Source organism: Diabrotica virgifera, chromosome 3 (genome assembly GCF_917563875.1).
Source record: "Diabrotica virgifera virgifera chromosome 3, PGI_DIABVI_V3a".
In the NCBI taxonomy this organism is placed as follows: domain Eukaryota; kingdom Metazoa; phylum Arthropoda; class Insecta; order Coleoptera; family Chrysomelidae; genus Diabrotica; species Diabrotica virgifera.
This window is the reverse complement of record NC_065445.1, coordinates 170540211-170552565: the sequence shown is the minus strand read 5'-3', so window position 1 is coordinate 170552565 and position 12355 is coordinate 170540211. Positions and strand designations below refer to the sequence as shown.

The following is a 12355-nucleotide window of genomic DNA, read 5'->3' as shown; positions in this document are numbered from 1 at the left end:
ATGTAAACAAAGAGGAGACTCAGATAATAAAAATAACAAGGAAACAAGGGACGGAAGATCAAATAGAAGTGATGGTAGATGAACAAAAAATAATACAGACCAACTCATACAAATACTTGGGAACAGTAATCAACAACAAATGAGACATCGAGGACGATTTTAATAACAGAATTAAAACACAGGAAAACTATTCCAGGGACTAAATAGAGGATTCCTTAGTAATAAAGAAGCATCAACGAAAACCAAGATGACCATATAAAAACAATATAGACCTGCGGGGACATAGAGAGCAGAAAACTTTTTTAATAAAGAACGATTGGAGTAAGAACATAATAGAACAAGAAATTAAGAAACAAGACAAAGACTTAAAATCAAACCGATGATTGACTCAATTAACGAGAAAAATTGGCATGGTTCGGACATATATAACCCGAATGGACAATAACAAACAAGTGAAAAGAATATTGGAAGCAAAACTAATAGGTAAGAACAGAAGAGAACGACCCCTTAAAGAAAGGAATAGTGACATCCCGCAGATAAAGAATCGAGACACCATTGAAGAGGACCAATAACATTAAGTTTGAATGAATGAAATAAATAAATACTACGAACTTTTGTAAATGTAACGACTTGTATTATGAATGGCCCAATACCGAAAGGTATTAATGGGTCCACTGAATAAGTAAGTAAGTTTTTTAAAACACTTGTCAACAACTTTTAGAGACATATATTATTATCGGCGATAAATATATCGTAGTATTTTTATTTTACTAAGCAGAGAGATTTACTAAGCATTCCCTATTAGCGCGGGATACAATCACTAGCTGTGGTCGTCCGAACGCACCCATTGATTTGTGAAGCTGTGAAGCAATATGTACACAATACAAATCAATATTCAATGTCGTATGATGGATGGATGGTAGTAGTTAAACCTACATCTAACCCAGAACGAATTTTAAGGAATTTCATAGCAGTTTTAAGTAAAAAACAGGAAATTGGACTTGGCATGTCCTAAGTTTTCACCCCACGTGATCAGAGATAGAACCGGAAGTCGATATTTAAACTCTTTGTAACTTTGCGATGATTGATATAGGATTTCCCTAATGTTGTGCCATTTTTTTCAAACTTCCGGTCATAACTTTTTAACCGAAAATAACATCAAAACGGGAATTAAGAATATCAATTATTTATTAGGTACAAGAACTATTTCTGTGACAATAATTTGGCCTTTCTTATTACACCTTTTTAACCGAAAGTGATACAAAAACCGGAAGTATATATTTGTTCTCGTTTTGATAAGGCGCGTCGAGTAATATATCGCTTGTACTATTTCGGCGTCTTTAAAATAGTACGTGCAGTTGTAACTCTTCAACCGGAAGTAGGAGGTCAAATTTCTCACCTATAATACTATCTTTGGGTTATAAGCTCTCATTCGACATTTTATCCGTTCTATTAACGGAGGAGGTATATTCGCGAAACGACAGATGGATAGACATATAGACAGGCATAAAACCGTAAGTACCTATACAGGGTGAGTCATGAGGAACTGTACATACTCCTACCTCGTATAGAGGTCCCTATGGGGAATAACAAATGACCATTAAAAAGTGTCTGCTCCCATTGTTTAATAATATACAGGGCGAGTTTCGCATTTTGACAGAAATTTGTATTCGTCATAATTCTTGAACGGTCAGATCGATGTGTCTCTTATTTTGGTCAATAGTTACACTATTGCCACCTAATCAACTGATTTATTCAAACTAGAAAAAAATCAGGTCCGGCTTTAAAAAAATTAGTTTGTTTGGGTCTTAGAAAAAAATTTCACCATGTATAAGCTTTTTGAAAACTCTAATCTGAATTTTATAAATTAGACAAATAGGCAATTAAAATAACATATTTATTTTTTTCCGCACACGATTGCTTAATTTTTGATAAAAAAATCAAATTTGATTATGAATTAAAAGTTTGGCAAAGTGAACCATAGATTTAACAAAATTAACTTTTATTACCAAAATTAATTTTTTTTCAACAAATATTTAATTTATGTTACCATAATTTATGTTACCGCCAATCAACTGATTTATTCAAACAAGAAAAAAATCAGGCCCGGATTTAAAAAATAAGTTCGTTTTGGTCTTAGAAAAAATTTCACCCTGTATACGCTTTTTGAAAACTCTAATATAATTTTTACAAATTAGACAAATAGGCAATTAAAATGGCATATTTATTTTTTTCCCCACACGATTACTTAATTTTTTATAAAAAAAATCATATTTGACTATGAATAATTAAAAGTTTGGTAAAGTGAACCATAGATTTAAAAAAAATAACTTTTATTAAAAAAATGAATTTTTTTGAACAAATATTTAATTTATGTTATCACCCAATCAACTGATTTATCCAAACTAGAAAAAAATCAGGCCCGGATTTAAAAAATTAGTTTGTTTGGGTCTTAGAAAAAATTTCACCTTGTATACGTTTTTTGAAAACTCTAATATGAATTTTACAAATAAGACAAATAGGCAATTAAAATGGCATATTTATTTTTCCCCACACGATTACTTATTTTTTTTATTAAAAAATCAAATTTGACTATGCCATAAAAAGTTTGGCAAAGTTTTTGCATAGATTTAAAAAAATTAACTTTTTTTACAAAAATTAATTTACAAAAACAACGTTTTTCTTAAAATTAAAAGTTTTACCAATTTTGTTTCTATAACACGTCTAGATCTAAAACTTCCCATAACACTTCTTTTGGACTCTATAGTTTAACATAGGCGTGATCAAATTGATAAATTTTAAATTTTTCAACCTAATTTTTGCGATTTACAAGTTTGCAACTTTTACAAGAAGAAGACTGAAAGTCTACAACAATTTTCATAGTCTTCACAATGGTAAGAGGTATGTTCTGTAAAAATTTCAGAAAAAAAAATATTAAAATGGAACAGAGTTGTAGCGAGTTAAACCGTGAGTTCATTTTTTTTTTCATTTTTAGGTTAAAATTCCGATTTTGACAAATTTGATTTGTTAATAAAAAATTAAGTAATCGTGTGGGGAAAAAATAAATAAGCCATTTTAATTGCCTATTTGTCTTATTTGTAAAATTCATATTGGAGTTTTCAAAAAGCGTATACAGGGTGAAATTTTTTCTAAGACCAAAACGAACTAATTTTTTAAACCCGGACCTGATTTTTCTCTAGTTTCAATAAATCAGTTGATTGGATGGTAACATAAATTACTTATTTGTGCAAAAAAAATTAATTTTTGTAATAAAAGTTATTTTTTTTTTAATCTATGGTTTACTTTACCATACTTTTAATTCATAGTGAATTTTGATTTTTTTATAAAAAAATTAAGTAATCGTGTGCGGAAAAAAATAAATATGCCATTTTAATTGCCTATTTGTCTAATTTGTAAAATTCATATTAGAGTTTTCAAAAAGCGTATACAGGGTGAAATTTTTTCTAAGACCCAAACGAACTAATTTTTTTAAAGCCGGACCTGATTTTTTTCTAGTTTGAATAAATTAGTTGATTAGGTGGTAATAGTGTAACGATTGGCCAAAATAAGAGACACATCGATCTGGCCGTTCAAAAATTATAACGAATACAAATTTCTGTCAGAATGCGAAACTCGCCCTGTATATTATTAAACAATGGGAGCAGACACTTTTTAATGGTCATTTGTTATTCCCCATAGGAGCCTCTATACGAGGTAGGAGTATGTACAGTTCCTCATGACTCACCCTGTATATTTGTGCTCGTGTTGCTAAGGCCGTCGAACAATATATCGCTTGTACTAGTTCGGCGACTTTAAAACAGTACTTCCGGTTGCAACTCTAAAACCGGAAGTTCTCAGTCAAAATGTCTCATCTTTAATAACCATCCATGGATTATAAGCTCTCATTCAATATCTCATTTATTTTGTCATTTTATCTGTTCTATTAACGGAGTTGTGTTTACGGATCGACAGACACATAGGATACAGATATAGTGTCTTTAATACGCATGCAGAAATTACCTAGAATTCGTAGGCTAAACATAAAATTGTTTCAAAAATATAGGTCGCAGTTTAGATTAAATTTTAACGTACCTTATAAAGAAGACCAAATTCTTCATAGGGCAATTTCTGTTCTTTAGGAACAACGTCTTTAGCCAATTTAAGTAGAGGATCTTCGTAACCCCACAGCAATTGTTCAACTGATACTTCTACGAAGGGTTTAATCTTGAGAATATCCATAATACTGGCCATGGCCAACCTGAGGAATCTGGCGGCATGTTTGGATTGGGAGGTAGCACTCTGAAAGTTAAAAAAATTTTATGTACTTATTTTATATTTAATGCAAATTCTAAAAGAATGCAAAATGAATAAAAGACTAATTTAAAATGAATACGAAAAACAGTATAATTAGCTCTTTCCAGATTTACGTAGAAAACAAATCTTCTTAATGTCACTTTCAACAAAATTAAAGATACCGTTGTTTGCTAAGATGCCAATATTCAGAAATATTAATTAATGGCCTATGAGCTCATGAATAGCTACTGGTACATCTATTTGGATTTCTAAAACAATGTTGCCTCTATACTGTATCTCATTAACTCAAAGCTCTGGTACTACTTCTATTATTTGGTAAATTAAAAATGACTAATAAAAGTATTAGATGGAACCTCTTTAATCAGCTTAAATATCTTGAATTTGCTGACGACATCTGCCTGTTACAGAACACCGAGCTTACATGCAAACAAAAATCGATAAGCGAACACAGTATTCTGACATTATTGGTCTCCAAATAAATGCAGAGAAGACAAAAATCTTAAAAAACCATAACCAAAAAATTAATAAAAATAAAAGATAAAGAAATTGAAGTAGACAAAGTCACTTATTTGGGATTAATTATGGAAAGAGAAGGGGGATTCACGAAGGATATACAGCAAGAATAATGAAGGCATAGTTCGCCTTCAATAAGTTAAATAAAATCTGTCAAACAAGTGAAATATCAGAAGCAACAAAAATGAATGTACCTACTCAATACCTGTGTCAAAAGCATATTACTCTACGGAGCATAAACTGGAAAGCACGACGAAAGCACAACAAAGAGGCTACAAACTTTTATAAAAAGGTCCTTAAAAAAATCCTAAAAATTTACTGGCCTAATAAAATAACTAGTGTAGAACTATCGAAAAGAACGAAACAAAAACCAGTATAATAACATCAATTAAGTACGCATAATTAATTGATCTAAATTGTCCTTTACCTGTCAATTTAAATGAAATTATTTTTCCAAAAAATAAGCAGATGTTAAAATGCTTTTACGAATATGTAACGTCCTATAAATTTAGATTTGAAAAAAATACGTTTAGGTAATAAAATTAAAAATTGTAAACATGTCACACAAAATTGAAAAATATATCTATACTCTGGGCTAATTAGCAAAATTCATGGAAAAGTTATTTACCAGCGATTTTATTGCTGGCATCGAATTATAAGATCCTCCATATTAATAATATAGGTATGCAAAGTCCGCAGATAGTGTGCTACTTTTTTTATAAACAAAATGGCGCCGACAAATCGTATTTTTTTCAATTATTGCTCTATAACTCCGAAGATTTTAACTTTACAACAAAAACACTCAAATAAAAATTCACCGCAATTAAATTCTGCATAGAGATATGTTTTTCACGATTTGCTCCGACGAAAATTTTCCTCGGAAAATGCGGGTTTTCCTAACAAAAACTCTAATTTTCAAATAAAGTTTTAGGTAAGTAATAATTATTAATCAATAATTAAATGACTTAGGGCCGGTTGTTCGAACGCTAATCAACAATGATCACTATCAAATATTTAATTACTATCACCAAAACTGTCAATGTCAACTTTTATTGGGTTGCTGAAAACATAATTGATTATAATTATGAGATTAGTTAATCAATTAACATAACAATTATTAACATAATTGATTAAGTAATTTCATAATTGTAATCAATTATGTTTTCAGCAACACAAACAAAGTAGACATTGACAGTTGGTGACAGTAATTAAATATTTGATAATGATCATTGTTGATTAGCGTTCGAACAACCGGCCCTTAGTGGCATCAAAGCTTCGTTGGTATAGATTATAATTACAGAAGCCAGTGAAAATTAAACGAATATTTTAGCAACAATTCAATTGTAAATTAACGATTTATGATCGCAATAAAAACCAAAATAATCATGATACATTGATCAAACTTATAAAGATTATAAAGATGAGATGCTTATTTAATATTTTATCGACAAAATATAAATTTTTCTTTTTTTTGCATAATCTTTAAATAAAAAAAAATAGTTATAATACGCTGGTCTAATTAGTGAAGTACAAAGAAAGGTTATTTACCAGCAATTTTATTGCTGGAATCGAATTATAAGATCCTATATATTATTAATATAGGTATGCAAAGTCCGCAGATAGTGTGCTACTTTTTTTATAAACAAAATGGCGCCGACAAATCGTTTTTTTTTTTCAATTGAGCCCCTTAAAGAACAAGTGGTGTAACTCACATTAACCTTATTTTGAGTTATGTAATGTTTTACTGCAATTGTTATAAAAAATTCAAGAATATAATGTTTAAGTTTTTTCTTTCGAAAATGTATTAAGAAATGTTTGTTTTAACTATTACTGATAAAAATATGACCATTTTATTGAACGTACATTTAATATTGTTATAAAAGTTCAGGAATATAATTTCTTTTTCGTAAATGTATTAAGAAAGGTTTGTTAAAAAAGTAAACATTTTATTTAACATACATTTAATATTGCAGTTACCAACACTTAACTTATATACATAGTTTTTTACTCATCTTCAATATTGACATCTACCTGCAGTGGCCCTATGTCTTGAGCATCTTCTGAAGTAAACAGATTTCCAAAATACGGATGATGAATGGGTCGAATAAACGGGAAAAGGTCTTTCATAACCTTTTTCTTCTCTTTGGTCACATGTCGAGGTCCATTGTATAGTTTTGGTTGATCTATATTAGGCAAAGATCCTGGTCGTCCTGTTTTAGATCCCGGCTTTAGGTCTAGCACAAAGAATGGCATTTCATCCCAAAGGGTTTCCTTAAAGAGTAATGTGAATGGAGTACTCTTTTGGTATCGAATCCACTGCATTTTTAACCATGCTACTGCGTTTTTTCCGTGTCAGTCTTTCTTTTAGTGATTGACTTCAACAAAGTGTCCACAGACAAAAAATCATTATTCGTCATAACGGTAACCTGGAAAGGATTTTTCTTCCTTGACTTGGCAATAATACTGTACCAATCAGTGGGACATGAAACTTACTATAAAATAAAAATAAACATGCAAATGAAACTTAATGTATAAAAAACTAACATCCACAAACACGTGTGAAAACAAAAACAGTTGCAGGAACAGTGGTGTATATCCCTTGTACTTCACTTTAGCTGTCAACAGATAGGTGACTCCACTGACAACACAAAATGTGTTGCCTATCTACAAGGTTACTATATGACTTATAACTTAACACATTCGCGGTCATGACTGCATATGAAGTCATTTACTCCATAAGAATACGTGTATAAAATGACAGCGTGTCCGCGAATGTGTTAAACCATTTGTGCTAATATAAAATACTTGTTGCGGAACATGATTTAGCCCTTAACTAAAATTTAATGGAAAATGGAGTTACACCACTTGTGCTTTAAGGGGCTCAATTCAAAGTCCTAACAAAACAAAAAAAAAAACAAAAATTATCTCAACCATCTCATCTGTTGGTCAATAATCACATAGTCAATTCCCCAGAAGGGAAAGCCGAAGCATTCAAAAATTCGCTTCAAATCAACTTTCAAACCCCAGACAACCCGAACTTTGATCACTTGTTTAAACTCAACACAGAATACATAGTAAATGTTACTCTCAATCACCACGTTCCAGTCTATGATCCTATCATGGACTCCCTCACAAACAGGGAAACGGAGAGCTTTTGCCAAATAGGTGAAAACAGCGCTCCCGGACCTGATGGCATCAACCGAAGATGCCTCAAAAAACTTCCAGAGAGTATCATCCCTCTTCTAACTAAAATATTCAATGCATGTCTCAAAAACAGCCACTTCCCTACTCCTTGGAAAGTGGCCAATACCATCATGCTTTTGAAAAAAGGCAAACCCCCAACCAACGTGGAATCCTACAGACCAATTTCTTTAATCAACACTCTGGGCAAAGTTCTTGAGCTAATCCTAAAAGAGAGGCTCAATGACTTTCTCGAAAACCACAATATCATACCAAAATTTCAATATGGATTCCAGTCAGGTAAATCTACCAAACATGCAATAACTGATTTCACTACAAAAGTTACTCAAACCATCAACGATGGTTCATTCGCCATAGCCACATTCCTGGATGTGCAGAAGGCTTTCGATCAGGTCTGGCATGACGGACTTGTTCGGAAACTTCTGGACATCGGGCTACCATTGCAATTTACCAAAATTGTACACTCATACCTCCACAACCGAACTGTCAGAGTGAAAATAAGTGATCAAAAGTCCACCCCCTTCACTCCACAAGCTGGAGTCCCCCAGGATTCAGTCCTAGCACCGCTGTTGTACATCATCTACAACAGCGATATCACTAACCAAAATATCCCAGGCACTCGGCTGTTTCTCTATGCAGACGACACGGCTCTGCTCACAACAACCTCTCGTTACAACCCAAGACTCCTCTTCAGAAGAGCCCAGGCTCTGTTGGACGGTGTCGGCGAATGGTGTTGTAAGTGGAGAGTCACGCTGAACGCGAACAAAACAACAACAATTGTGTTTCGCGCCCCTTCTGTGTCACATAGAATCATAATTAATGATGACGACCAATATCCTCTGAGACTGTTGGGAGAAAGGCTTGTTGTTAGTCCGACTGCGAACTATTTAGGAGTTCTGTTCACCAGGACTCTTAACTGGGACGCAGATCTAAAGGCAACTTTAGATAGGGTAAGGAACAGGGCCAGACTTCTCAACTCTCTCTCTGGACGAATTGGCAAGACACACAAGAAGACTCTCATTCACACTTACAAGACCTTTATTCGACCCGTCATGGAGTACAAATCTTGCCTCTACTCTCTTTGCGCTAGAGCAAAACAAGAGTGGTTGTTGCGCGCTGAACGTAGAATCTTGCGTAGATGTAACTATGAGCACTGGCGATATCCCTCAAACGAAATCCATAACATCTCGAACATCCCCAAAATCACCGAGAGAATAAACTCTCTGAACAGGAACTTCACAATCAAAGTAATCAACGGCCCCCCCTCCGACACACAAGAATCCCTCAAATGTTCCTGTTCATCTTCCGGCCACGTACTCCACCGAAAGCCCAAACGCAAAAAGATTCATTTACCGTCCGCTCTAATGCAAACATGCATTGACGAACTCCCGGTGGAGTACGAAAACATCCTCGAGGCTACCCCGTTAGCCTACCGTACCCACCTTTAACATCTCCTCTTCCCTACCCCGAACAGGGAGAAGTTGGTTTTTTGCGGTTTCCCAACTTCATTGCACAATTATACCTGTTCTTCCCAAGAAAATAGCCGCAACTATTTTCTCCACTCGAACGCACACTGTCCACGCCGCGCTCAAAGCCACCTCCTGACCGCCGACGAGGGACGCAGGTTCGCCTGTCGTTGTACAATGGTTTCTAGGGAGACTGGTCGAGAGCAAAGCACGGACAGTACACGTAAATGTCTATGGAACCAACAACAATCCATCAAACTTTCTTCTCTGTTGACTTCTTAGCCTTCTGGACACCACCGTCCGGCATAACCCAGGATCCAAAAACACCAGGACACGGCGCTTGCCCCAGTGTGTTTTTCGGACTGTTTGCTTTTGCTGCCAACACTATACATTCACACAAACCCTGAAGAGGACTAAATCCTAAACGGGGACAATCATTGATCGCATTTCCACATAGCATTATATCTATACACGCAAATCAAACAATGATAGTAGTAGGGCTCAATTATTGCTCTACAACTCCGAAGATTTTAACTTTACACCAAAAACACTCAAATAACAATTCACCCCAATTTAATTCTACATAGAGGCATGTTCTTCCCGATTTGCTCCGACAAAAATTTTCCTCGAAAAATGTGGGTTTTCCCAACAAAATCTCGAATTTTCAAATAATTTTTTTGGGCCAGTAATTATTTAGTAATAATTATATAGCTTAGTGAAATAAAAGCTTTCTTGGTATAGATTATAAATTCAGAAGCCGGTGAAAATGAAACGAATATGTTAGCAACAATTCAATTGTTAATTAACAATTTACAGTCGCAATAACAACCAAAATAATCATGAGACATTGATCAAACTTAGAAAGATTATAAAGGTGTGATGCCTATTTAATATTTTGTCGACAAAATATAAATTTTTCATTTTTTTTGCATATAATCTTTAAATGTTTAAAAAAATTGTTATAAGGTACATTCCATGTCAAATCACTCACGCAAAAAATTTTGGATCTCCGATTTGTCTGAAAATTGGTATATAGCTTCTACTGGACGTAAAAATAAGATATTCAAGGTCAAAAAATCTTCTTCTTCTTTTTTTCTCAAAATGTTATTTTATGCGATTTTACAGTGATTTGGTGTTTATTTAAACAAATTTGCATTTTCTGTCGTAAAGTATCAATGAAAAACATAATATTTTAATAGAAAGGACTAAAAAATGTCATTATATGGCATTATAACAAGTTATTTTGAATCAAAACAAGTTTTTGATCAAATTTTATAGTATAAAAAACGTTAAAATACCGTTTTTTACATTTTCCTCCATTCCCAAAATACATCATCATCGATTTGGCTGAAAATTTGCCCACAGATAGCCAAAAGATAGGCAGTTATGTGGTTAGAAGGATTTGAATTATATTACAATACAAAAAAAAGTTACATGCAGTAATATCAGACTCAAAAGTATATATTAGTCCAGTCGGATAGCATTTTACCTTGAATGCCGAGCTGCCCAAAATTTGATTTTTCTGATCTTTAGGGGAGTCAATAGTAGCCTAAATTTAAAATCACGAATGAATTCCTCCGTTACGTTAGCCGCCATCTTGATTTTAAAGGAGAACCTGTTTTGCTCAATATCTCCGTTATTTTTAACTTTTCGACAAAAATGGTAGGAACCGAAATTGTTCCAAATAAATCGTATTTACAATTATTACAATTTATTTTTAACAATTTTTGTCGTGAGGTCGATATTTTCGAGTTAATTTTACTTACAGTAGACGCCTATATTTTTGACTATAATATTGCATGTACCTTTTTTGGTATTGTAATATAATTCAAATCGTTCTCACCACTTAAAGCACTATGTCTTGTCTATCTGTGGGCAAATTTTCAGCCAAATCGATTATGATGTATTTTGGAAATGGAGTCAAATGTAAAAAACGGTATTTTAACGTTTTTTACACTATAAAATTTGATCAAAAGCTTGTTTTGAATCAAAGTAACTTGTTATAATGCCATATAATGACATTTTTGAGTCCCCTCTATTAAAATATTATGTTTTCCATTGATACTTTACGATAGAAAATGCAAATTTGTATAAATAAACACCAAATCACTGTAAAATCGCATAAAATATCATTTTGAGAAAAAAAGAAGAAGAAGATTTTTTGACCTTAAATATCTTATTTTTACGTCCCGCAGAAGCTATATACCAATTTTCAAACAAATCGGAGTTCCAAATTTTTTTTGCTCCAAAATTGAGCGATTTGAAATGGAAATGACCCATAAACAAATTAACATTTCTCAGAAATTGTTTATTATATTCTAATTTTAAAAAATACTTAAAATGTGTATTTCATAGGTCTTGAAAATGAATGCTTTAAAAAAATTTTCCAACCATTTGCAAAAAAGTTATGAAACAGCAAAGTAAATATACGATAACTCCGTTGTTTATAATTTGTTTTAATTGTTTCAAAGCTTAAAAGTGAGTCTATGGTACAATCTAATTACTCACAAAGAATGTCAAAAATTAGTGCAATGGTTATATTTTAATCAAAGATTAAAAATACTTTTTTTTTGTAATTTTTAGCGCAAAAGTAGGCCTGATACAGAGTCGGAGCTAAAATGTTCACTCGAAGCGACTGACACGCAGCAAACATTATTTATTAAAAGTGTATGTCGCGCGGCCGCCGGCCGTCGCTCCGAGTGAAAATTTTAGCTACAGTACTGTATTATTCTACTTTCGTGCGTGTAAATTACAAAAAAATATATTTTTAATCTATAATTAAAATATAACCATTAAACTTATAATCGATATTTTTTTGTAAATAATTAGCTTGTACTTTAAGCTCACTTCTAGGCTTTGAA

At 32.8% G+C, this 12355-nt stretch overlaps 2 protein-coding genes across 4 annotated transcripts in view; one reads left to right on the top strand and one right to left on the bottom strand.

The window, feature by feature from the left end:
* The window catches only part of LOC114333418 (lysosome membrane protein 2), a 705292-nt gene that overhangs the window by 49950 nt on the left and 642987 nt on the right, over positions 1–12355 (bottom strand). For all 3 annotated transcript variants that reach the window (XM_050645639.1, XM_028283287.2, XM_028283289.1), the window contains one exon: positions 4093–4299. In XM_050645639.1, the coding sequence (XP_050501596.1) occupies positions 4093–4299 (207 nt within the window). The remainder of the gene's footprint in view (positions 1–4092; positions 4300–12355) is intronic.
* Positions 1–12355, top strand: part of LOC126881392 (cilia- and flagella-associated protein 251-like) — a 136713-nt gene that overhangs the window by 102786 nt on the left and 21572 nt on the right. The gene's annotated exons all lie outside the window — the stretch shown is intronic.